Source organism: Aotus nancymaae, unplaced genomic scaffold (assembly GCF_030222135.1).
Source record: "Aotus nancymaae isolate 86718 unplaced genomic scaffold, 86718_ANA_hifiasm-v0.15.2.pri h1tg000007l, whole genome shotgun sequence".
Classification (NCBI taxonomy): domain Eukaryota; kingdom Metazoa; phylum Chordata; class Mammalia; order Primates; family Aotidae; genus Aotus; species Aotus nancymaae.
This window is the reverse complement of record NW_026988418.1, coordinates 1,883,129-1,910,388: the sequence shown is the minus strand read 5'-3', so window position 1 is coordinate 1,910,388 and position 27,260 is coordinate 1,883,129. Positions and strand designations below refer to the sequence as shown.

General features: G+C 38.5%; 2 protein-coding genes across 15 annotated transcripts in view; one reads left to right on the top strand and one right to left on the bottom strand.

The window, feature by feature from the left end:
• The window catches only part of LOC135273279 (neuroblastoma breakpoint family member 11-like), a gene marked incomplete at its 3' end in the record, with an annotated part of 138,835 nt that extends 137,547 nt beyond the window's left edge, over positions 1-1,288 (bottom strand). The window contains exons 1-2 of the mRNA XM_064372141.1: positions 962-1,288; positions 398-619 (exon numbers count right to left, since the gene is read on the bottom strand). Coding sequence (XP_064228211.1) covers positions 398-619; positions 962-1,143 — 404 coding nt within the window. The remainder of the gene's footprint in view (positions 1-397; positions 620-961) is intronic.
• Positions 1,289-4,320: 3,032 nt separating this feature from the next.
• LOC105710429 (box C/D snoRNA protein 1) overlaps positions 4,321-27,260 on the top strand; it is a 151,104-nt gene continuing 128,164 nt past the window's right edge. For 3 of the 14 annotated variants that reach the window (XM_064372173.1, XM_064372171.1, XM_064372172.1), the window contains exons 1-5: positions 4,326-5,277; positions 6,381-6,446; positions 6,534-6,640; positions 6,723-6,808; positions 10,177-10,280. In XM_064372173.1, coding sequence (XP_064228243.1) covers positions 4,643-5,277; positions 6,381-6,446; positions 6,534-6,640; positions 6,723-6,808; positions 10,177-10,280 — 998 coding nt within the window. In that variant the 5' untranslated portion in view covers positions 4,326-4,642. Of the gene's footprint in view, positions 5,278-6,380; positions 6,447-6,533; positions 6,641-6,722; positions 6,809-10,176; positions 10,281-27,260 lie in introns of all 14 variants that reach the window. The other 11 variants (XM_064372165.1, XM_064372166.1, XM_064372169.1 and 8 more) reach the window with 7 other exon arrangements.

Below are 27,260 nucleotides of genomic sequence, written 5' to 3'. Positions count from 1 at the left end.
TCATGGATTCCCTGGTACTGGGAATTTCAAGCACATATATGTCAAAGATTTAAAAACTCATATCTGAATATAATTGCATGAAATATGAGGCATGAGACCCTGAGGTCATCATAGAAATATGACCAAATACTAATAACGTTTGAATTAAGTTAGAAACAGTAGGATGGAGAACCAATAGATAGTGTTTACTCTGTGCCAAGAATTGTTCTAGGAGATTTAGAAAAATCACGGCATGTAATTCATTGCAGCAGTTTACAGAGGTAGGCGTTATTATAGTATCCAATGAACAGATGAGGAAACTGAGGCACAGAGAAGATAGGCCACTTGGATGGGGCCCAGGAGACTGGCCCAGGCTCCCTGTTCTGCACACGGCACTGCTACCTCCCCAATGTCTTACGTGCCGTCTTTCTTCCTCTTTAGAAAAAGAGCCTGTGCCCCAGGAAGCAGGACTTCCCTCTCCCCAGGGTACTCCCTGCTCTTCATGCTGTCACTTATGGATGCCACCGTTACTATTAGGAGCAGTCTCCTCTTTAAGCTCCTTAGAGCAGGTACTCTGTACTGTCGCCGTGTTTCCCCTGGGGTTCCCTGAAGAGAGATTTGCCTATTGGGCTCAAAGAAGCTTAAACAGAATGGCAGTTCATTAGTTCCAGGCATTTAGACCAACAGACTAGATGTTATTTGTCTGCAGGATCTTCTAGGGTACAGAGAGCATTCTGGTAAACATGATTGAGCATCTTGCTGAGAAAAGCAAGTGGTTCTGTGCCTGTGTCAGAAGTCAGTCAGTAGGATTTTAACTCTAGTCCCGCCTCACATCGGACTGCTAACGTGGAAAAGTTGCTAAATACGTTGTGCCTCTGTTTGCCATCCTTAACATAATGAAGCTAAAATACCCATTTCTGTTTTCCTAGAACTAAGGGAAGGATGAAATTAATTTTGATGAAGAGACTCTTCAGTATCTCACAGAGACGACAGGTGCTGATTCATCACTTTTGTGATGGTGACTCTACAGAACTTACTGTATTTCTTGAGTTTCTTGGCCAGAGAGTGTTGGCTCTCTGCCCGCTGGACTTGCCATTCCTCGTTGATTTCTAGAATAGTCATGTCTGCCCTGTCATGGGACAAATGTGCGGCAGTTACCACCATGCTGATGTTTGTGGCAGGAGAGTTCAAACAGGGACTGGGGAGAAGAAACCCAAGCACATGATGGATCAAAAACTAGTGAAATCAACTAGGTTTAGTCAGGACTGAGGGATGACAACAGCTGGAATTGACTTACGGTTGCGAAGAACTTAATCTACACCTCACAGCACTTTAGAATCCTTAACAGCAAAAACAGCATTTACGTTGCCTGAGCTCAGAGCCGAAGGCACTGCCTGTAGCTCTGCCTCTGACAAGAGTGAGGGAGGTCTCAGCCAGTGTGCCAGGTAACCGTTTGCTGTTGCAATAATAGAATTATGAGAAGGTGGGGTTGTCATGGAATCTCAGGAGCCCTGCATTCCAACTGCCCAGGCTGTGCTGAAACCCAAAGCCATTACCTTGTCCATCCATATGCTTAGTTCTATATGTGGGTTCCACCAACTTTGGAAATTTGATCCACAGTTGGTGGAACCACAGATGTGTAACTGTGGATCCAGATGGCAGATTGTAGGACTTGACCATTAATTGGATCTGTGGTGGTCCTGTAACCAATCCCCCACAGATACAGAGGGATGACTCTAGATACAAAAACCAACTCAAAATGGATCATAGACCTAAATGTAAAAGCTAAAACTATAAAACTTCTAGAAAATATAGGAGAAAACCTTTGCAACCCTGGGCTAGGCAAAAAGTTATTAGTGTGACACAAAAAGCACCATTCATTTAAAAATCGAGAGGCCGGTCACAGTGGCTTACACCTGTAATCCCAGCACTTTGAGAGGCTAAGGTGGGTGGATCACCTGATGTCAGGTGTCTGAGACCAGCCTGACCAACATGGTGAAACCTCGTCTCTACCAAAAATACAAAAAAAATTAGCCAGGTTTGGTGATGCGTGCCTGTAGTCCCAGCTACTTGGGAGACTGAGACAGGAGAATCACTTGAACTGGCGGGATAGAGGTTGCAGTGAGCAGAGATCGCATCATTGCATCCCAGCCTGGGTAACAAGAGCGAGATTCTGCCTCAAAAAATAGAAATAGATAAACTGGATTTAATTGAAGTGTAAAACTTTTGCTCCTCTAAAGACACAACTAAGAAAAGGAAAAGCCACAGACTGGGAGAAAATATTTCCAAACCATATAAGGAATTGGTATTATGTATTCCTTTGTATCAATTATCCAGCATTTGGCAGTTTAAAACAAGAAACATTTATCCTCCCACACAATTTCTGAGTGTCCGGAATCTGGGTGCAGCTGTTGGCCAGAGCTGCAGTCATGTAAAGCTGGACTAGGACTAGAGAATCTTCCTCCAAACTTACATGCTGTTGACAAGCTGAAATTCCTTGCTGGTTATTGGCCAGTGCATTAGTTTGCCAAGGCCACTATAAGGAAATAGCACAGACTGAGTGGCTTAAATTTATTTTCTCACAGTTCTAGATGCTAGAACTCCAAGATGATAAGTTGTCACCAGTCTTGTTTTTCTCTGGGGCCTGTCTCGCTGGCATGCAGTCGGCCACCTCACTGTATCATCACATAGTCTTTTCTCTCTGCAGACCTCCCTGGTGTCTCTTTTTGTGTCTAAATTTCTTCTTCTTATAAAGATATCAGTCGGATTAGATTAGGGCCCATCCTAATGGTCTCATTTTAATGAAATCACCTTTAATGGTCTTATCTCCAAATATAGTCACAGTCTGAGGTATTGGGTATTATGGATTTAACACACGAATTTGAGGGGACACAAATTCAGCCTGTAAGAGCCAGTAACTTCGGCTCCCTGCCACATGCGCCTCTTGGTACTCACAACCTGGCAGCTTGCTTTCCCCAGAGTGAATGATCTAGGAAGGAGAATAAAAGAACAAGAGCCTAAGGCAGAAATCACGGCCTTTTTTCAAACCTAATCTTAGAGGTAACTCTTCTGTTGTAAGCTATCAGTAACTCAGACTAATCCTGGGATGATGTGGCAGTCTACACCTTGGTCTGAACAGGTGAACACGGGGCCGAGGTGGGAACGGGTTATCATTGAACATATCGGTGCTTGTCTACCACAAACCTATATCCATAATATATGAAGAACGACTACAATTTGATAATAAAAGACATCAATTAAAAATGTGCAAAAAATAATTTGAATAAACATTTCATTAAAGAAAATATATAAATGGCCAGTTGGCACATGATAAAATGTTCAACATCATTAGTCATTAAAGAAATGCAAATTAAATTCACAACGACATCTATAACCAAATAACTGATAATACTAAGTATTGGCAGGATGTAGAGAAACGGGAACCCTCAGCCAGGGGGAATGTACAATGATATAGCTACTTTGGAAAACAGTTTGGGCATTTCTTTAAAAATTAACATAAACTTGTATGGCCCAGCAATTCCACTCCTAGGTATTTACTTAAGGCAAATGTAAAGATGTCCACACAAAGACTTGTAAATGAATGTGTAAGAAGAATTATTCCTAACAGCCCAAAGTGGAAACAATCGAAATGCCCACCAACTGGTACATGCATGAAAAGACGTGCCACATTCATACACTGCATTGTTATTCAGCAATATCGGACATTAGGCACTTTTCATCTATGATGTTCTCTGAAAGAATCTGGCAGAATGCTGAGAATGGGGAACAGCCTGACGTAGGCTGTTACAGAGAAAGAATGGAAAAAAAAAAGTTCATGCCCTCTTTCCTACTTGAAACCCATCAGGATTCCCAGTTATATATTGAGTTTGTGTCTGTCGCTGCTAGTTGATTCCCATGTATAATCTCATAATCTTCGCAATGACACTAGATTTGTATTACTAATACTATGGTCCTTAATTTACAGCCTTAAGAAACTACAGCTTGAAAAGGCGTAGCGTGACGTGTGTCCTCCACTTTCATTCAAGATTGGATTTAATCATTAACAGATCAGAGTGAGTTTTCCCATTTCCAGAGTCTAAGGGTTTTACTTCTCTCCCTCCGCTGGGCTCCTCTACTCTTCACACCCAGTAGGGCGTGAAAGGTGGGCTAGGGTGTGGCCCCGGAGGTTTCCCTAGAGGAACGGTGGGGCGGAACCGAGGCGGGAGGCGGGAATCCCAGTGGGCAAACCACGCGGTTTACTCAGGTTCCACCGACAATCTGGCAGGTCCGCCGCAGAGCCGTAAAGAGCTCCACAAGTCGTGAAGTGGCGAGGCGCAAAAGCGTTGCTTTACGGCGATTCAAGTTTTCGCGTCAAGCAGGCTATTCCGGGCATTTGGCTGCTTGTCTCTGCACCTGGGCCGCAGTAGGCGTTCCGGCCGGTAATTCCTCCGTAAAGAGCTCCACAAGTCGTGAAGTGGCGAGGCGCAAAAGCGTTGCTTTACGGCGATTCAAGTTTTCGCGTCAAGCAGGCTATTCCGGGCATTTGGCTGCTTGTCTCTGCACCTGGGCCGCAGTAGGCGTTCCGGCCGGTAATTCCTCCTGTTGGTGTGCAGCAGCCACGCTGAAGGACAGAGTGGCAGCAGAGGCCAAGGATCGTGAGTTGATGGAGTTTGCTGCTGAAAATGAAGGGAAGTCTGGGAGAGGCCTCCAAAGTGTAGCTGAGGGGGTGCGGCTAAGTCCAGAGTCTGGTAGGGAGGGAGTCAGGGACTTAGCAGGGGCGGAGGAGGCCGGCGGCGGAGAGGAGCGGAAAGGACTGACAGGGATGAAGAAGATAAGGGATGGAGAGGAAGGAAGTGGACAAAGGCCAGAGGAAATACCGATGGACCTAACGGTAGTGAAGGAGGAAATTATGGACTGGCCAGATACCGCAGGCAGGTTGGCTGGCCAGTGGGTAAAGCAGAAGGTGGAGGATAGGCCTGAGGTGAAGGATGAGAACGCAGGCGTATTGGAGGTGAAGCAGGAGACGGATGGTAGTTTGGTGGTAAAAGAAGAGAAAATGGATGACCCAGAGGTAAAGGAGGAGAAGGTGAAGCAAGAGGTAATGGACTGGCCAGAAGAGAAGGATAACTTGCAGATAAAACGGGAGGAGAAGTTTGTTGGTCAGTGCATAAAAGAGGAGATGATGGATGGAGAGTGTGTAAAAGAAGAGAAGAAAGAAGCCGTGGATGATACAAAGGTGAAAGAAGAGCCTCCGATAAATCACCTGGTGGGCTGCAAGCGGAAACTGGCCATGTCAAGGTAGGGCAGGGGGAATTCCCTTTGGGGATATAAAGCTGTTGCGTCCTCATGTCTAGAGTGAAAGGAAAAACCACCTTATCAGCAGAAGGTGAAATAATGAACAATAAGCCCAAGTTTGGGTTTCTGGAGTCAGTCTGGGTTCGTGGGGGTTGGTTGGGAAGTGGAGGGTGTTGTAAATGACAACACAACAAATTCAGTGAAAATATATGGAATTGGTAGTGTCCATTGGGTAATGGTCAAGTTAGGTAAGTGAACGTTCTGGGGACCAGAAGATCATTTGGAACTGGATCTGGCTTGACTTAATATACTCTTTACTCAGTATTTCTTTGAGAGAGAATAGAGATGAGAAAGACTAATATATCCAACAGTGACAAAGTGGATTAAGTTAAAATTAGGCAAAAATACACTTGACCTCAATTATCAAGTTTCTGCATGAGTGTTGTGAATATTTATTGCTTTTGATTTAATTTCCTTGGTGTGTGGATCATGTGACAAAGGAAATAAGAGTGGTCAGATTCTTGGGAATATTAACGTCTGGAGCTCAGTGGTCTAAATAGAAGTAACTGTAGTTTGTTTGTCAGTATCCCAAAAGCCTAGGAGAGCAGTTGAGGACAGGTGATGGGTTACATGGGATTTTTAGATTATTTTGATGCACATTCTAGATTAGGTGTGGAGTTCAGGAAAAAAGATGTTACTGCTACTCTCTGAATTCGACTTGTCCTTATATTCTTTTTCTGGTGTGTGTGCTTTGAAAATATCTAAACATAGCTCATGGATTGGTCTTCTGGATTCACACACATACAATCATTACCACATTTCCAGGAATCACAAGTTAAAATATCAATGAATAATCTCATTATCTGATTATAGTAAAAAAAGAAGTCAAAAGTGAGATGGGTTTTAAAGATTTTAATACATTTTCCTGAGTTACATATCACTAGCAACATTGGAACTGTAGTTGAGAATTTTCAAATGATGTTCAACAGCTGTCAAATATTTTGTCAGAATTGTCACTACATTTATAAATTGATTGGGACATTCTAAGTTTATAAATAAGTAGAATTAATATTTGATAATTTAATGTTACACGTGGGCTTTTGTAGGTGTGAAACGTGTGGTACGGAAGAAGCAAAGTACAGATGTCCACGTTGTATGCGGTATTCTTGCAGGTATACATGTAACTTCCTACCTTTTAACCTGTATGTGTACCTTTCTTACCCTAAAATATAAAAGTGCTTCCCCTTTTGTCTCCTCAGTTTGCCCTGTGTAAAGAAACACAAAACAGAACTGACATGTAATGGAGTTCGAGATAAAACTGCATACATTTCAATACAACAGTTTACTGAAATGAATCTCCTAAGTGGTAAGCCACTTTATGCACAGCAAATTGATGCTCCCTGGCCATTGGTATGTGTCATTTATTTATTCTGTTTTGAAATTTTTAGATTATCGTTTTTTGGAAGATGTGGCAAGAACAGCGGACCATATTTCTAGAGATGCTTTTTTGAAAAGACCAATAAGCAATAAACATGTAAGTCTTTTTTTAATTCCTTCCAGTTAGAAGTCCTTCCAATCAGTTAGATTCTTTTTTTTTTTTTTAACTTTCCAAATATATTAAGTGGCTACTATGACGTAGGGCTGTTCTGATTACGTAAGGATATGACTGTGACCAAAACAAAAGACCTTCCCCTCGTGGAGTTGTATTTAATGGGAGATACAGGAGATAAGTAGAGGAACAAATATAATTTCAGATAGAGTTAAGTTCATATAGAAGATAAAGAAGACTCAAGAGATGAAAGAGAGAATGAAAATGGTCTTTGTGGGGGAGAGATTGTCAGGGTACCATTTTCAATTCAGCGGTCAGGAGAAGCTTCTCTAAGAGATGATATGTAAGCAGTGATCTGAATGATGAGAAAGAGGCTGTCATGTGAACATTTGGAGGAAGATTATTCCAATTAGAGGCAAAAGTAAAAGGAAAGACCTGAGTCAGAAACAAGGATGTTGTGTTTGAGGAATTAAAAGATGGGCAGGGTGATTAAAGCATAGTGAGTGAGAAGGAGAGTATTAAACATGAAGTTAGAGAAACTGGTGAGGAGTTGGGTGCAGAGACTCATTCCTGTAATCCAAACACTTTGGGAGGCTGAGGCCGGAGCATTGCTTGAGCCCAGGAGTTCGCGACCAGCCTGGACAATATGGTGAAAAACCCGTCTCTATAAAAAAAACACAAAAATTAGCCAGGCATGATGGCGTGCGCCTGTAGCAACTTGGGAAGCTGAGGTGGGAGGATCACCTGAGCCCAGGAAGGTCAAGGCTGCAGTGAGCTGTGATTGCACCACTGTACCCCCGCCTGGGCAGCAGAGTGAAACTCTGTCTCAAAAGAAAAAGAAAGAAGAAAAAGAGACTGGTGAGGGTTTCTAATTCTAAGTGCAAATGGAAACCACGGAAGGATTTTGAACATAAATTTGCCTTTTGAAAAACCACTCTTGCTGCTGTGTGGACTTTTGGGAGGTAAGAGTGGAAGATTGGACGCAGGGAGACCATTTATGCGGCTCTTCCCATGATCCTTGTGAGATAATAGTGGCTTGGGTATACTGTTAGAATTATTGAGAGGGGATTAGATTCTGATTTTGAAGTAAAAGCTAAGACTTGCTATTCTAATACACTTAATTTTCATATTTTTGCATTGCCTTTTTCATTCCTTAAACACTATGCAAAAGTGAAGCTTACATATTTGGAATGTTTGGCAACTGGTGTTGTAAAAATTCGTTCATGGTGTGATTAAATCATATCCTGCAATTGTGTTCATTTTAGTATTGGAGTTGCAGAATTTTAATACCTTTTAAACACCTAATTTTATTGGTATTAGCATTTTTTTGGCATTATATTACACGTGTCTGAAAGAAAATTATTTATACAGCAACTCTTATTTTTCCTCAAACTTAATTAGGCACAATTAAAATTCTACTTAAAGATAAATTACTTTAAGACTTTTTTTAATTGTAAAATATAGCATATTTTTTTTAAGAAAATCACAGAATGGAAATACATAGTATAATGAATAATTATAAAATGAACATTCATGTAACTACCGCCTAAGTCTAGAATTAGAACATTACTGGCTTCCCAGAAGTTCCATGCCACCCTCTTATGCCCTTCCCTGATCTTTATGTGTGTGAAGATGTTTTTCTAAGGTTTATACCTGAGAATAGAATTGCTTTGTTGTGTGGTATGTGTATCTTCAGTTTGCCTAGATGTTACCAAAACATTTTCCAAAGTGATATACTAGTTTACACTCTCACCAGTAGTGTATAAATGGACCTATTGTCCTATTCTCACCAATACTTAATTTGGTGAGACTAAAAATTTTTGTCAATCTGTTGGCTATGTAATTTTATTATGATTTTCACTGTGCAGTTCTCTTAATTCCTGATGAGAGTTAGGAAGTTATTCCCTCATAATTATTGTCTAAAAGCTTTATACTATTGCATTTTATACTTATGTCTTTAACTGGAATTGATTTTTGGTATCATGTACAGAGAAGGTCCCATTTAATTTTTCATATAGATAATCCACTTTTCCCAGCACCATTTATTGGAGAGTTCATCCTTTCCCTACTGCTCTGTAGGACCACCTTTGTTATATATCAGCATTCCTATATGCTTGGGTTATTTTGTGGACTTGTTTTTTCCATTCCATTGACCTACTGGTCTATCCTGCACCAATACTACACTCTCTCAATTATTTTATTTTTTTACTGAAACTTGTTATCTGATTAAGGCCTCCCACTTCCTTTTCTCTAGTGTTTGGCTATTCATTGCTGTTTGCAAGGCAAAATTGCAAATCTAAGCAAAGGATGTCCCATAGCCATAGCTGCTAATGGACTTTCTTTCTTTTTTCCTCTATTTCAGTGTAACCATACAAGTTCCCTAGCTTGCTCTAAAAGTAGTGATTGTTTCTGGTTCACCCTTTTCCTGAGGGTATATTGGGAGGATTGACCACTGCTATTATAATTATTTATAGTAATCAATACCATTACTGAAACCAAAGTCCTCTAAGTTAGAAAATTACATGTAATTTCTTCAGACAGTTTCCTACTTAGCCAGTGGTAGCTGACCCATTCTTTTCCTTGGCTCATGACTTGATTCTGACTCTTTACATTGCAAATTCTAGATCCCTATTTATTTAACAAAAAACTTGCATTTATACTTTGCCTTTTCTTTGAGTGATCTTTCTTCTTCCTTGACTTAATAAAAATCTGGTATTACTTCCTTCGTAACTCTGGAATTCTCCAGGTTAGCTTAATCAACCCACGTGGTCAATGTAATACACGTGTCAGAGCAAGAATATTCTCATATCCCATTTTGTGCTTCCCACAACAGTGGCTACTTTAAGCTAGGCCTTGTACTAGGCAGTGCCATGGCTCTTCCCTTGAGTGAATTGTCTAGTAATAAAATCAGGGATACATACAACTAACTGGTAAAATCATCAGTAAAAGCAATCAAGAATTGTGTAGGTAGCCCCTCTGATTGGCAAACGAACTGTTTGTTTGTTTGTTTGTTTGTTTGTTTGTTTGTTTTAATCTCCATTAAGTTATTCTTTGGCTCATAGCACATATGGTTAAAAGCAGAAGCTCTGGAATTAGACCTGGGTTGAATACAGGTTCTTTCTCTCTGGGATAGCTGTATGATGTTGGTATCTCACTAATTCTTATTGATAAAATGGAGATGATAATATCTATTCTGATAGTATCGTTGTGAAGATTACATGAGATTACTTCTTAGAGCTGTTGTAACACTTAGGTTTTCAGTAAATCTTAACTATTATTGAACAATTGTTTTACTCACTTTTTAAATTTAAAGCATTTAAAAATTAATTTGTCTGTTTGGTTTTGGTTGGTAGATGTACTTTATGAAAAATCGTGCCCGAAGGCAAGGTATTAACTTAAAACTTCTACCCAATGGATTCACCAAGAGGAAGGAGAATTCAACATTTTTTGATAAGAAGTAAGTTTCTAACTTTTTAGTATATCAGGTGTTCCGATTTGATCAGGATCACCGTTTAAGGTTTGGTTGCTATAGAGCATTGCTACCCCAAGTGTGGTTCTGTAAACTGTTTGTTGTTGGTCCATGACAGGATAACTGTAGTAATTGTGTGTCATGTAACTCTAAAAAATTTGGGTTTGCAGAGTGTGTGTGTGGGTCTGTGTGTGTGTTTCTTCATATCATTTGAGAAGCTTCTCAAACATTAATGTGCCTATCAGTCACCTAGGCATCTTGTTAAATATGCTTGTTGTGATTTTTCAGTAGGCCTGGGTTGAAGTTTGATATTGTGCATTTCTAACAAACTCCTCAGTGATGCTGATTGTTTGTGAAACATATTTTGAGTAGCAGCACCCTAGAACTCTCTCATACATTAGAAATAAACTGTTTCTTTGAGACCTAAGATGCCAAGAAAGTATTTCAGGGTCTTCCAGGACAAAATAGCAAGTAAAAGCAGGACTCCTGTATGTTTTAATCAAGGCAACTCTGCTTTTATATTCTTTCTGCATTGGGTTTCTAAATAAGATTTCATTTAAAAGCTGTCAATGGAGAAGAAGGGGACTTTGAACTCTTTTGAGTATAGATAATGTAACAGATTAGTTTGCTGCTGTCTGAAAAATGTTGAGTTGAAAAGGCCCCAAGAATACAGAGGAGAATAGGATCCCAAAGTACTTTAAGTAGCCAACTAAATTATTAGATAATACCTTTCAGAAGTCAAGATTTTTTATTTAGAATTTTTAAAAACCTGAGGGAGTCCCTCCTTTTTCAGCCTCTTAGTAACTGTGGGGCCTTGAACAAATCACCTTACTTTCCCTAGGCCTCAGCTGTATGATGTGGGGAGTTGGGCCAAGTAAACTCTGAGGTGCCTTTCCAGTTGTACTCTTCCATAAATTGAAAAGACAGAGCCACCAAAATTATCATTATTCTAGTAAAACTTCTGCTTTTTCTGCTGTTAACATAATTAGAAGATGACATTGTCCGTTTATTGTGTATAAGACATAAATATTTGTAAAAATTATTTTTCATTTTTCCTGGTTGTCTTCCAAAAGTAAAGTAATGCTGAGGCAGGTGGATCCCTTGAGGCCAGGAGTTTGAGACCAGCCTGGGCAACATGGTGAAACCTCATCTTTACTAAAAATAGAAAAATTAGCTAGGTGCAGTGGCACCCACTTGTGGTCCCAGCTACTCTGGAGGCTGAAGTGGGAGGATCACTTGAGCACAGGAGGCGGAGGTTGCAGTGAGCTGATATCATGCCACTGCACTCCAGTTGGGTGACAGAATGAGACCCTGTCTTAAAAAAAGAAGTAGTGTCTTGCATTTATCAAATGTGAGATGATTCCTTTGTGCATTTTGAAACTGACGTATGTAGAAATTGCCGTAATTTGAAGTTTATGGTAAGTGGTTAGTGCCTTCTCAAATACAAAATATGTTCCTGTTTTTTGAAAGAAACCATTCAGAATGATTGTAATCAGAGATTAGTTCTCAGTAATGAAAAGCAGATGGCCTCAAGTATAACATTTTTGTGTCTTTAGATACATGAATGTATGTGGGAAGTTTTTATCAAGAATATTACACAGTATATTTTCCAGGTTTAGTATATTTTTGGTTGTTTTGAAGCTCCCCAGGTCTCTGAAATGGCAAATCAGATTCTTCTTGCATTAGTCTTTTGCTCATAAATTTATAGAAATTTGGGATTGGTTTTCTTACATTTTTAGTGTTTCCCAGGAGGAGGTGAGCAACATAGTATGTAATAATAGGCTTAGAATCCATTTCTTAGTTTTTCACCATCTGCAAAATGGAGCTCATGATAGCTACTCTGTAGAGTTACGGCCTTTTAGTGTATTAATTCACATAGGCAGTAACTGGCATGTGGGAAGGAATCAGTTCATAATAGCTATTACATAAATAATACATCTGTATCATTAAACAGTTTAAAGGAAGAATTCCACCTGTAATTCCGCTATCTAGAGGTGACCACTAATAAAAGTTTGTAATGTTTCCTTCTAATCACGTTTCCTCTTTTATTCATCTAAAAAAGTAAAACACAATATAAAATACTTAAATAAAACGACATAAAGTGACATGACTCTGCCCAAGTTAAACATTAATTTTTTATTGAGAAATGCACATCATTTTTTCCTGCAGCTAGATTTTCCATATAGCAATACATTGTGAACCTCTTTTCTTGCTAATGCAAATCTACACCTCATTATTTTTAAGTAGGATATTCCACCTTTGACTATATCCTATTTTATTTAATTATTTCCATATTCATGAATGTTTTAATTTATGTCTGTTTTTAATGATTATAATTAACACTGTACTAAACAGCCTTGAACAAATTGTTTTGTGTGTTTACCTGACTTTCCGTAGGATCAGTTCCTAGAAAGCATAATTACTGGATTAAAGAGTACAATGTATTTAAACTTCTGAGAGAAACTCTGCTTTGTCTCCATAAAACATCACCACTTTGTACTTTCATCAAAAAAGTATGAGTGCTTGTTTTAGTTATACCTTAACTTTAGTTTAATATTACAAACTTTTTTGTGGGCAGCTTTATTAGAGAGGTTGAGCTCTTGGATTTTTAACTTCTTGTTAAGACATTGCCAGATGTCCACTGCAGGAGGCAGAATCACCGCCATTTGAGAACCCCTGCTTTAGATGAATACAGAAGACATACTTATTGAATGTATAGTTCTAATCTTTTCTCGGTCTAGATAATTAATATAATGTAGATAGAATCAGGATTCTGGTGTCTTATATTTTACCTTTAAGAGGAAAAAATGAAAAAAAAGACATTTAGAGGTACCTTGTTTGAGATACTTATGTCTTACCAGCTATGCACATGAAAATGAGCAAGGTTTTAGATGATTGCAATGGTATTTGCTGGAAAGAGGGAAGAGAGGAAATGAAATTTTTTCAAAGAATTCTCTTCAGCTCCCATGTCCCCAGTATTCTAAGAGACTAGTTTTCAATACTTTTTTTCTATTAACTTTCAAAAGTTGGTTATAGCTTTGACTCAGATAAATGTAAATTCGCATGTTGCCTTTACTGTTTGATGTACATTAGGTGACCTAGGGCAAGATTTGATTTACCAGGTTATTAAGAGGATTAAATGAAATATTAATAATAACTAAAGTAGTACTTGGCACATAGTAAATAATATACAGTGACATTGAAGATTTGCATTCCCTTCACTGAAATCCTTAGGAATATGCCACATTTACTGTGTATTCCATTCACCCCTCATAGGTCTGGGACAACACTGTGTAATCAGACAGTACTATTTGTGCAGTGAAACCTATAAATATTTACCTTATAGTGGGTAAATAATGACTGTAGCCTGTCTCAGGTTTTGCTGCCGAAGGAGTTAAAAATCTTTCAGTTTTGGAGATTTTGGAATTGTTGATATGAGAAGTTGGTCTTGTACTAAGACTATTATTAATACTCCCTAGGTATTAAATTGATTGCTTGTTTAAGCAACTTGGGCTGCAATATAGTCAGAATCTCAAGTTCATGTTGCTTAAAATTTAAATGTTTTAACTTTTGAGGAATCTGATTGAAGACTTTTGTATTGTTTTTGTAACTTTTCTATAAAGTCTACGTTTATTTAAAAAAAAAAAGTTTTAAATTTAAAAGCCCACATATGAAGTGTGATGAATGTACCATTGTACCTGAATTACTCTGTAGAACTGTCAGCAGGTGATTGTAGCAGCTGGCTGGAATAGGTTCGTTCTAATCCAGGCACGCTTTATGGCAGGCATTTTCACCAGTATGACTGAATCTCCTAAAATTATATGTGAAATTATGTGAATTTTTCTAAGAATAAGAATTGTAATTTTCACTGAATAGTCAAAGTGAGGTGAAGTCAAAAATGTATGCAATGGGGATGAATTTTAGAGGACTAGTGAATTGGTAGGAGTGTCATAGTAGATAGCTGTAATCAATAAAGTTAAGTTCAGGGAGGCTTATGTAAGTTGATCCAAAGCAAAGTTGACATTCTCTGTTAAAAATAGAGGAGCTTGGGAAGGAAATGTTGGCTCTCCTGCTTATTTTGGAGCAGATCCCAAACTACTTTAAAATAGTGGCTTTTTCAGAGGTAATTCCTTTACCACAACTCTTTGTAGGGTCTATAACTTTATGTTCACTTTCACCCAGTGCTAATCAAATCTGTTGAAAGAAATATGAAAGATCTATATGAAGAAAATGTAAATTCTCCTGAAAGACTTAAAAGATGTGAATAAATGGAAAAAAGTGCCATGTTCTTAAACAACTCTATGTTGTTTATTAAGTGATCTTTTAAGTCTGATGCGATCCTAATCAGAATATCAATGAGACTTTGTTATTTATTTATTAAGAAGATAGTTCATAAATAACTGAAGTTTATTTTGAAGACTAACATGGCAGAAGTGCCTGGAAAAATCTGAACAAAGAAAAATTATGAGGCTGGACTCATCAAAATTTATGAGATTATAGTAGTTTTATGGTATTGGCCTATAAATCTGTTACTAGATCATAGAAAATAAACCGTATATTTGGTTCTCTGGTCGATGATCAAGGTAACATTTCAAATTAATACAAATAATTACTTATTTAATAAATAGAGTTGGAACAGCTTGCATTTGAGAGGAAATGTTGACTCTTTTACTAAATAATATTCAGGTGGATCAGAATCTTAACATGAAATAAAAATACTGGAATATTTTCATAATCTTGAAGAGAAGAGACATTCCATCCAGAAGCCAAAAGGAAAAGAATAACTAAATTTACATGGCAAAAGAAGACTATAATAAAGTGAAAAGACTGGACCAAAAAAGTCTTTAACATATATGTCACAGAAGGCTTATGCATTAGTAAGAAAAAAAGACTAGCAACTAATTAGGAGGGGAGCAGAGGATGAGAATAGATGGTCGTAGAAAGATACATATACATGCATAGTATTTGGCTGATAAACATATTAATAATATCTAATGTAAGGAAGGTATGGGTTAACCAGGCCATTTTCCTCTTCCATTGTTCTTGAGAGTTAAATTGGTACAGTCATTTTAGAAGGCAATTTGGTAATGTTTCTCAGAATGTTATATATTTTGTTACATAAAATTATTACATCTTAAAATGTTACAAATAAGTGCTCAAGGAATTTAGCCTACAGATATATTTGTAAATGATCTACAAACTAGAGATATATGTACACGTGTATCTATTGCAGTATTGTTTTTAGTAGTGTAAAAACTGGCACCAACCTAACATATCCTTCAGTATAGACTGAGTTAAATAAATGGTGGCGCCTTCATACAGTGGAATTCCATGCAGCCATTAAGCAGAACAATTAGACATACAAGTACTGTCTTGGAATACTATCCATGACATGTTCAGTGAAAAAAAAAAAGAATTGGAGTTTAAAACAATTGTCTGAAAGATAGGAAGCTCACTTTAAATTAGTGTTTCTAAAGCGAGACGCCATCTCTACAAAAAATTGTAAAATTAGCCAGGTGTGGTGGTGAATGCGATGATTGCACCACTGCACTCCAGCCTGGGCAACAGAGTCTCTTAAAAATTTTAGAGCCCTGTCTCTTAAAAAAAATTTTTTTTTTAAGTAATAAATTAGTGATTCTTTGCCTCTGAACCCCTTTGGGAATCAGCTGAAATATATGAATTCTATTTGGCATGTAATTTGTATCTGTTAGATAGGAAAAATTTCATAGATGAACCATGTTTTTTGTCCCCTCTGGTAGTAGAGTTTGTACTGAAGCTGTTAACCTTGATTAAGAATGTTTCAAGAAATAACTCTTAGAATCTTGCTGAACTTTCTTTAAGGGCATTACATGTTACTTCTAGGGCATTACATTACCCCACCCAGTTGTCTCCATGTATGTAACCATGGGAGAAATGTCTCTCTGATCTCTGTTTCTTTTTTTTTTTTTTTTTTTTTTTTTGAGACTGTCACCCAGGCTGGAGTACAGTGGCACGATCTCGGCTCACTACAACTTCCACCTCCCAGGTTCAAGCAATTATCCTGCCTCAGCCTCCTGAGTAGCCAGGACTACAGGCACGTGCCACCACGTCTGGCTACCTTTTTGTATTTTTTGTAGAGACAGGATTTCACTGTGTTAGCCGGGATGGTCTCAGTCTTCTGACTTTGTGATCCGCCCACCTCGGCCTCCCAAAGTGCTGGGATTACAGGTGTGAGCCACCCCACCTGGCCCTGATCTCTGTTTCTTTTAATCAACTGTTAGTTTTTTTCTGAAGCCAAACAGAATATGGTGGCTTCAAATGCCAGCTCTGAATGTTTACTAGTTTTGTGGCTTTATATCTTTAGTTCATTTTCCTCATCGGTAAAATGGACAAAAGTGTAATCTACCTAAATATATACCAGTATTTTTGTTCCTTTGAAACATTTTTTTCAGACCTGCTTTTTAGGATCATTTTGTTCTCCTTTTTAAGATTTCTTTAGTGAAGTTCTTATAAAAATATGTTTTTTCAGTTTTTATCTTAAAACATCTTTATTTCATCTTATTTTCTTTTTTGTTTTGTTTTGTTTTGTTTTTTTGAGACAGAGTCTCACTCTGTTGCCAGGTGCCAGGCTGGAGTGCAGTGGCACGATCTCGGCTCACTGCAACCTCCGCCTCCCAGGTTCAAGCAATTCTCCTGCCTCAGGCTCCCTAATAGTTGGGACTACGGGTGCACACCACCATGCCCGGCTAATAGTTTTGTATTTTAGTAGAGACAAGGTTTCACCATGTTGCCCAAGGTGGTATTGAACTCCTGAGCTCAGGCAGTCCACCTGCCTCAGCCTCCCAAAGTGCTGGGATTGCAGGCATGTGCCACTGTGCCCGTCTTATTTTCATTTTTTAATGGAAATAAAATACATACCAAAAAATACACAAATCATTAATGTACCAAGATTAAAAACATTACCAGCACCCCAAAAGTCTTTACTGTCCCCCATGGGAATGCCTACCACCTCCTCCTCCCAAGTTTACTATCTTCCCTAACTTTAATTTTTTTTTTTTTTTTTTTTGAGACAGTCTCACTCTGTTGCCCAGGCAGTGGTGCAGTCTCAGCTCACTGCAACCTCCACCTCCCAGGTTCAAGCAGTTCTGCCTCAGGCTCCTGAGAAACTAGGATTTTAGGAATGTGCCAACACGCCTAGCTAATTTTTGCATTTTTGGTAGAGACGGGGTTTCACTGTGTTGGCCAGGCTGGTCTCGAACTCCTGATCTCGTGATCTGCCCACCTCTGCCTCCCAAAGTGCTGGGATTACAGGCATGAGCCACTGCACCTGGCCTTTAACTTTCAATTTTATAGATTAGTTTTGCCTATTTAAAGTTTTTTCCAATATTTTATTATGAAAAATTTGAAAAATAAAATTGAAAATTTGTAGTGAATGCTCATCTACCTATCACCTAAATTCTGTCGTTAATATTTTACAATAATTGCTTTATCAGATATTTATCCATACATTAACCCATTTTGTTTTTGGTACAATTCAGACTAAATGCACTCATCCCTCTACTGGGCCCAGAATCTTAAGCATCGTTAACTAGAGTTCCATAGTTTTTATTTTTTTCTTTTGGTGTAAAATTTACGCACAATGAAATGCACAAATCTTAAGTATATACATTTGCTGAGTTTTGACAAATACATGCACCTGTGTAATCCAGTCACTGTGAATAAATAGAACACCATCACCCTAGAAAGGTTTTTCTTATAAGTTCCTCTCTTCCTTAGAGACAACCTGTCCTTCCTCCTGTACATTTCTTTTGCCTGTTTTAAAATTTCATATAGTCAGACAGTTCATTCTTACTTTTGTTTTTTGTTTGTCTGTTTTTTACTTTTTAAAAAATAGAGTCAGGGTCTTGCTATGTTGCCCAGGCTAGTCTTGAACTCCTGGCCTCAAGCAGTCCTCCTACTGTGGCGTCCCAAAGTACTGGGATTACAGGCATGAGCCCCTGCGCCCAGCCTCTTTTGAATGATAATTTGGCTTCATATCAAATATCTTAGGTTGGCATTTATTTTAGAACTCAGTTCATTTATATAGTCCATCGTCTTCTCACTCTTGAGAACACTTGTTTTCTTTTTTTTTTTTTTAAGAGATGGGGGTCTCACTATGTTTCCTAAGCTGGAGTTCAGTGGCTATTCACAGGCATAATCCCACTACTGATCAGCCCAGGAGTTTTGACCTGGGCCACTTCACCCCTCCTTAGGCAACCTGGTGTTCCCCTGCTCCTGGAGGCAACCTGGTGGTCCCCCACTCCCAGGAGGTCACTATATTGATGCCAAACTTAGTGCGGACACCCGATCAGCATAGCACACTACAGCGCAGAACTCCTAGGCTCAAGCGATCCTCCCACCTCAGCCTCCCGAGTAGCTGGGACTACAGGCATGCACCACTGTAGCCGGTTGTTTTATACAGTCTTCCTTCTTTTCTCTTCTGATTGCTTTGAAAGTCTTCAATTTTGTCTTTGGAGTTCTGCAGTTTTTATGATGTGTCTCAGTGTGATTTCTTTTTATTTTTATTCCTTGAGATTTGTTGTGCTCTCTAAATATGACAGTTCTGGAAAACTAATCCGTTACCTTAATCTTTTTGTCTTTGCTATGTTCCGAGTAACTTATTCTGCTATACTGTCCAAGTCACGTTCTCTACTCAGTTGTCTTATTAATTTTAGTTTTAGCCTGTGCAGTTTTTTAGTTTTTTTCCCTGAAAGTTGTTTCTTTCCCAAATCTTTCCCTTCTTTTAAATAGAATTGTATTCCTTACTCACTCACACTTTAAGCTTCCTTTTTTCCTTCAGTAATTTAAAGCATTTATTATCTGTATAAATAATCCCAGTATCTGAAGTTGTGTAAGTCTGGTACTCCTGTCTGCTCTTTCTGCTGACTCTTGATTATGGTATCTTGTTTTCTTGTTTTTTCCCCTAATATGTTATTGTGAACTCATTTCCTAATGTTATTATTCATCTGGGCTTCAAATAGAAGCTGACATGCATGTGTTTATGTCAGATGTTCATTGGCACCAGTCCAGGACCCTCTTTAATTTCTTAGCCTGAAGTTTCTCAGATTATACTAATAGTAATAATTTTAACCCAAAACTCATTTGAGGAAGCTATAGTTAGACATTATCAATTGACGCCTTCTCTCTCCATAGAACACCAAACTGAGATTGACAAGTTTCCTAATTTCTCTTTGCTAGAGGGCAGGATTTTTCTAGTTCATCCTTTTCCTGTTTTTATGCAGTGTTCACAGTTTGAGGTCTCCAGGTTGCTCAAGATGGTATCTAATGTCACTTAGTGGCTGTTGAAACAAAAGCTTCCTGGTACCAAGATTATCAAAGTCCTCTAGAATAGGTAGAGTTTCAGCTTTTCAGTATAGCTTTTAGCTCGAGATTTCTCTTACTTGCTGCTGATGAGTTCATTATATTTGTTACATTTCTCCAAGATTTTGTTTTGTTTTGTTTTTGAGATGGAGTCTCTCTCTGTCATCCAGGCTGGAGTGCAGTGGTGCATTCTTGTCTCACTGCAACCTCCAACTCCCTGGTTCAAGTGATTCTCCTGCCTCAGCCTCCCGAATAGCTGTGATTATAGGCACATGCCACCACACCCAGCTAATTTTTGTATTTTTAGTAGAGACGAGGTTTCACCATGTTGGCCAGGATGGTCTCGATCTCTTGACCTCGTGATTCGCTCGCCTCAGCCTCCCAAAGTGCTGGGATTACAGGCGTGAGCCACTGTGCCCGGCTCTCCAAGATTTCTTAATGTGTGCTGTTGGGAGGGTTTTAAAGTTATCTCCTCTACCATGTTGCCCTAATTGTTTAAGTGTTAGGGCCGGGCATGGTGGCTCATGGACTGTAATCCCAGCACTTTGGGAGGCTGTGGTGGGCAGATCACCTGAGGTCAGGAGTTCAAGACCAGCCTGGCCAACATGGTGAAACCTTGTCTCTACTAAAAATACAAAAAGTAGTTAGGCATGATGGTGCACACCTATACTCCCATCTACTCGGTAGGCTTAGGTTGGAGGATTGCTTGAGCCTGGGAGGTTGAAGCTGCAGTGAGCCTATATCACACCATTGCACTTCAGCCGGGGTGACAGAGCCAGACCCTATCTCAAAAATAAAAATAAAATATAAAAAAATCAAATCTTTGGCCCCAGTATAAAGGTAAGGATCTGGAAAGCATGATCACTGTTTGTTCAACTAGCAGTTCTACTTTTAGGAATTTGTCTGATAGAGATACCCATACATATGGTAAATGAAGTGTGTACAAGGATATTCAGTACAGCATTGTAATACCAAGAGTAGTACATATCTAAATGTTCGTGGATTGTAGACTGCTTAAATAAGTTATAGTATGCCTTTACAATGGAAAAAGAATGAGGCAGATTTATATGTACTAATACTGAATGATTGCTGGAAATATTAAGTGAATAAAGGTAGATGTAGAACCATGTTTATTGTATGCTACCATTGTATGAAAAGTAAAATTTACATTCATATGTTTACATGCCTATATTGTAAATTGGTAACTATAGTTACTGTCAAAGAAGAAAATTAGGTGGAGGGGGACAGGGATGGTAATTGTGTACCCTTTTGTACCTTCTTTTTTTTTTTCTTCTTTTTTTCTTCTTACCCTTTTGTACCTTTTTGAATTTTAGACTATGTGCATGTATTGTTGACTTTGAATAAATGAATTTTTAGAAATAATTTTAAGGCATTGATAGATATAGGCAGGATTATTATACATATTGGGTTGTAAATTTAATCTTTGAAAAGTATTCTGGTTCAGGCGTGGTAGCTCATACGTGTAATCCCTGCACTTTGGGAGGCCAAGACAGGAAGATCACTTGAGCCCAGGAGTTCAAGGCCAGCCTGAGCAACATGTTCTAACCCCATCTCTATAAAAAAATATAAAAATAAACCGGGCATGGTAGGGTATGTATGCCTGTAGTCCCAGCTTCTCAAGAGGGTAAAGTGGGAGGATTGCTTGAGCCAGGGAGTTGGAGGTTGCAGTGAGCGATATCACACCACTGCACTTCAACCTGGGTGACAGAGCAAGACCTTGTCTCAAAAAAAAAAAGTATTCTGACACTGTAATAGGAAATTACGTGTTTTTTATCTATGGCTGCCGCCACTGTTTTTCAGTGGTGTTTTATTGTTTTGTTATAGGAAGCCAGGGATATCAAACCTGTAGACTGTATTATTGGTTATTCCTGGGTAACGTGTCTGATCTGGTTGTTTGAGTCCCTTGTTGTATTTTTCTGGCTCTTTTGGTCAGAGGTCAAGTGCTGAGGGAATGTACATGGACTTGTCAGTTAGAAAAATGAGTTGAAACTGAGGGATCAATCCCTCCCCAGTATCTTTAGCTTCATTCCAGGCTTGGACTCTTTTGTGTGGACTAACCACTCATTCCTCAGATATGGATCCAATTTTAACCTTCTTATCCCCCTATTTGTCTCCAAATGATATTGGTCCTGAGTTCTAAGCAATCCAGTTCTTCTACTTACCTTTCTTCTACCACTAACAGCTAACTAACAGTTAAGGACTAAAAGTCCTTAACTTTTTGATCCATCCTTTTGAACTAGGGTTCTTTAGCTCTGTGTATGTGTGTCTGTCTTATACTTTTAGTATGATGATAATAGAGGTGTGTCGATTACTAACAACAGTGTGAATTAATATTTAAGAGCTTCAATTCTGTTTCAGAAGCTAGCCACTAGGTGTCCCTCTTGTAAAGAAATAACAAAGAAATAACAAACCTTTTATGAATTCAAAAAATTACTTTTTGTTCTTTGGATAAAATTACATCATCCTAATTATATTGCAGTGATATACCCATTTACCCCTGTATAAATGTCAATAGCACATTTTTCTTAAACAGTTATGTGGTAATGTACTTCTAAAGCACAGGACTTTTTTTTTTTTTAACATGGTATCCTATAAATATAAGTAGTTTGTACTTTGCTGCAAATTGGCTTTAGAAAAGAGTAAAGGAAAATGAAATGATGGGTTTAGCAGTTGTGGTCATGGGAAGACAAGTGGATTTTGCTGTGAGCTTTGGGTGATTATATAATAGGTGCCCAGTACAGACTTGTCAACTGATTGAAATGTTTAGCTCTGTGGTTTGTCTGCCATAATAGCTTTGATATGGTTTGATGGAAGAATTTCAGAACAACAGCAAGGACTTAGAAAAACAGTGTGAAAGAATAGAATCCTAATGGTTCCCCAGTTGGGCCTTTACTTACTGCAGCCATGCAGACAGTGGTAAGGGAGTTCTTGTGACATAGTATCACAGAGGGTGTAACTTTCCACAGCAGTAATTAGCCAGCATTCATGGAAATGGAAAGCCAAACACTTGATCATCTTGAGGTCCCTGAATTGATTCAGTTAAGGAAGGCTTTTCCCAGTCACCAAGTCGATACTTTGTGATATGCCTCTAAAATGTGTCCCTTTCTTACTCTTTCCTTGACTGCAGCATTTATCAGCTGTAGTGTCCTATGCGGGCCATTCTTATCTCCCTCTGGACTGTTGAGGAACCCCCTCTGCTTCCTGAGTTCAAGCGATTCTCCTGCCTTAGCCTCCTGAGTAGCTGAGATTATAGGCAAGCCCTGCCACGCCTGGCGAATTTTTGTATTTTTACTAGACAGGGTTTCACCATGTTGGCCAGGCTGGTCTGGAACTCCTGACCTCAGGTAATCCACCCATTTTGGTCTCCCACAGTGCTGGGCTTACAGGCATGAGCCACCGTGCCTGGCCTTGAGACAGAGTCTCTCTCACTCTGTCACCCAGGCTGGAGTGAATGGCACCATTTCAGCTCACTGCAGTCTCCACCTCCAGGGTTCAAACGATTCTCATGCATCAGCCTTCCGAGGAGCTGAGACTATAGGCATGTGCCACGCCTGGCTAATTTATATGTTTTTAGTGGAGGTGGGGTTTCACCATATTGGCCAGTCTTGCCTAACTCCTGACCTTAGGTGATCGGCCTGTGTCAGCCTCCCAAAGTGTTGGGATTACAGGTGTGAACCAGCGCACCCAGCCTGGCTATTAGATACACCTTTCTAAAACTTCTTTTTTACTGTAATGATCACGTACTCAGAATCCTTTAAGCTTCTGTGCCAACAAGAGTTATTAGCTCAGAGATATCTCAATTGGGCCTAGGGAGCATTGCCAATAGATGACATTTGTCATCTTATTTTTTAGTCTTATACTGTCTGTACCACATTCTATAGTCTGAGGTTAACTCATTCTTATCCCCCCTCATTTGAAGTTGCTACTTCTCAGACAGTTGGAAATATAATTCAAGCATTCCTCATTAAACAAAACAGAGTAAATCTTCTTCATTATATTTGCCTTTTAAAGGAGGAATAATAGTATAGTTAATGTTTCTTGAATGTTTCTTTTTTATTAAACATAACAAAATTTAATTAAATCTTTGTTTGTAAGGAAGTTTTCATGGCAAGTTACTTATTTCCCTGTGGCTATTGCCTTATCTGTAAGATGGAGACAGTAATAGTACCAGTTTTATATATAGTGGTTTTTAGTTCAGAGTGCATGTCAAAATTAACTGTGAGGCAGTTTCAAAATGCGGAAATGCAGATACCTGGGCTTGATCAGCAGAACCTCCTAATTTATAGAGTCTTAGGACATCTTTACTTCTTTTTTTGTTTTCGTTTTTGTTTTTTGAGGCAGAGTCTCAGTCTGTTGCCCAGGCTGGAGCGCAGTGGTGCAATCTCAGCTCACTGCAGCCTCTGCCTCCTGGGTTCAAGCAATTGTTTTGCGTCAGCCTCCCGAGTAGCTAAGATTACAGGCAAGCCCCACCACACCTGGCTAATTTTTGTATTTTTAGTAAAGACAGCATTTCACCATGTTGGCCAGGCTGCTCTCGAACTCCTGACCTCAAGTGATCTGCCTGCCTCAACCTCCCAAAGTGCTGGGATTACAGGTGTGGGCCACTACACCTGGCCAAGGACATCTTTACTTCTAAAAAGTTCCAGATGATTCTGATGTGTGTCTCTACCTGAAAAACACTGATCTGTGTGCCAATATGTCACTGACCTTATTCTCAATTAATTTAGTCAGTGGGGAGACAAGACTGCAAACTCTTAAAACATAGTATAGTTAGTGCTGTGATGGAGTACTCATGGGGTATGGTAGCACAGAGGAGGGCTCCCTGCCCTAGCCTTTGGAGAGAAGTGTTACTCACTGAGAGCAGGGAACAGGAAAGACTTCCTAGAGAAGACAGAATTTGAACATGTATTTAAAGGATGAGGAATATTTTTTATGTCTAGGTTTTTATCTAGATGGAGGGAAAGATGGTTCTGGTGGTGAGAATATCAGATGCAAAAGTGTAGTGTAGCAAAGTTAGCACAATGTAAGTAGTCTGGTGTGCCTAAAAGCTAGGGTGGGGTTGGTGAGTGATAGATGAAGCTGGAGAGAGGCCCATTCTGCCATGCCAGGGAGTTTAGGTAGAGTCATACTTTGAGCAGGAAATCTTCCTGTTCGTATGAGTGATCCATATCTGAAAGTGGATCTTTATATATAGTCTCTCTCTACCTGATTTCCTAATGTAGTCAACTAAATGTTCCCAAGCTGTTCACCATTCTAAATCCTAGAATGTCGTTTTCTTTCATATTTTCTAGCCATCTGTGAAAGATAGCCCATCTTCTCTATTATGTATCTTTTGCCTAGGTTTCTATAATACATGTTTTCTCCACAGTTAATAAGGAACAGATACTGGCATTTAGTGCCGGTATTCATTTTTGGTGTGCATATATTTGCTCTCCTTTCTACTTTCTAGCATTTCTTAGTAGGGGCTCTGTTGGCATTTTTGAATGGGACTGTTTTTTTTGTTGTGTAGAACTTTCCCATACATTATAGGAATTTCCCATTCCTGGTCCCCTACCTTCTAAATCCTTCAAATGCTCCCTAGTCTTGGAACAACCAAAACTGCCCAGCCATTTCCAAATGTCCCCATACTCCCAGCCACTCTCAATTGAGAACTGCGTAAGTACTCAAGTATTCCTCAATTATTGGAGGTAAAAATGTTCTTTTTCATTTCATTTCAGTCTTCACCTGCTATATTCATTTTCTTAACATATTTTCTACTAAAGCCAATACCACATAGTTAACCTGTTTCCTATTATTTTCATGAAGTAGTGGTACTAATTTTTAAAAAGGCAAAAATATATAACTGTTACTTTCCAAAGTATTTATATAATGATGTGAGACATAAAATTATGGTTTTTGTTCTCCCAAATTATAGTCATTTTAATCTATACCAAGTAACTAAACAGATGCTTTGTATTCATGCTTCCAAAAAAACACTTATCATGGTACTAATCCTAATAAAATAGATTATTTTTATAAGGAATGATTCCATTTATTTTTGAGAGACTTTAAATTTTCATCTTGGAATACATTCTAAAAGATTAAATGCCTGTGAATGAGGAATTATGTAGATACTTTATAGATTTTGTATTTTTCTTGAAAAGTTCAAAATTTGGTAGATTTTGTTTCAACCTTAAAATAATATTTTATAGCTGACAGTAGAACAAAATTTTTTGCTGAAATTTCATCAGGTATTATTTGCTGCTTCCAGATGTCATACGAGTTGACAGGTTTAGTGTCTCTTGCTTTTCTATTGCTTATAAATGAAAGAGAAACATAGAAGAAAACTTAATCCCTTGTATCAGTTAGGATGCTTTATATTGCATGAAATAGAATGCCCAGTTTAAACAGATTTGAACTATATTAAAAGGACATTTTGGCTCTCATAACTAATGTTCAGAGGTAGATGGACTTCAGTAGATACAACAACTCGGTTATGTCATCAAGGACCCTTTTACCCTCTTTTTTTTTTTTTTCCCCCCGATGCTTCATTGTATCTTGTATGGTGTCTGTAATTCTCATAGTCATAGGATATTGCTGGTAACAGTTTGGGTTATAGTAGATATCCACACAGAGTGCTTCTTTCCCAACATTACTGAACAGAAAACCTGAAATTCACTATGATTAGGCTGCCTACGTAATCTGCCCAATCTGGAGCCATTGTGTCCAGGAAAGATTCATTTTCTTAAGTTATAAGGTATACCCCTAGAGGGTAGATATAGAGTCCATTCATTAAAGTATGGTTATAGATTATGAAGGATGGTGGTGAGAGGTAGGGAATGATTGCTAAGTAGATAGTCAAAATGTCTACTGTATCTCTTAAAAATGATTTTAAAATATGGAGACAAAGATTTAAAACAAAAAGTAACTGAGATATACTTGAATTAACAGTACAGAAAAATACATGGTTTGTTTTTGAACTTTCAATTCTAGAAAGCTCATAATAATATAGCAGATTAGAGTGTGGACTCTAGAGTTATGAGGAAGTACTGCCTGGGCTCAAATCTCAGCCAGCTCTGCTACTTTCTAGCTGAATAATGACATTGGAGGAGTGACTTTTTCTCTCTACCTTAGTGTTTTCATCTGTAAAATGAAATAATAATAACGTTTACCTCATAGAATTGTAAGAGTTAAATGAGTCAATACATAAAAAATATTTAGAACTATGTCTGACATAAAAAGCATTTAAAATAAACTATTGTTATTTACTATGGCTACTTGCTAGTGCTCTCTGGTAAAACAATTTACTGGTAGTTTTTATAACCTGTAGACATTTCTAATGTAATTAGTGATACAGTATTCTGAAAACAGACAGATGGAATGTCTAGCTTTAGCTTACCTCATGGAGTCACCTGTGTTTAAAAATCAGAAGTAAAAATTTTAAGCATGTTTGAACTGACATGATATATCAATGTGATTCTCAAAAGTACTTGGAAATACTTCTCTTAATAACTCTAAACAAGGGCTAAAAAGCTAATATCCTGAATATACTATGGAAACACTTATTAGGAGAGTTAAGTAGCAGGATGATAAATCTCCCTGTGAGCCCTTCATTTCACTCTTCTTTAA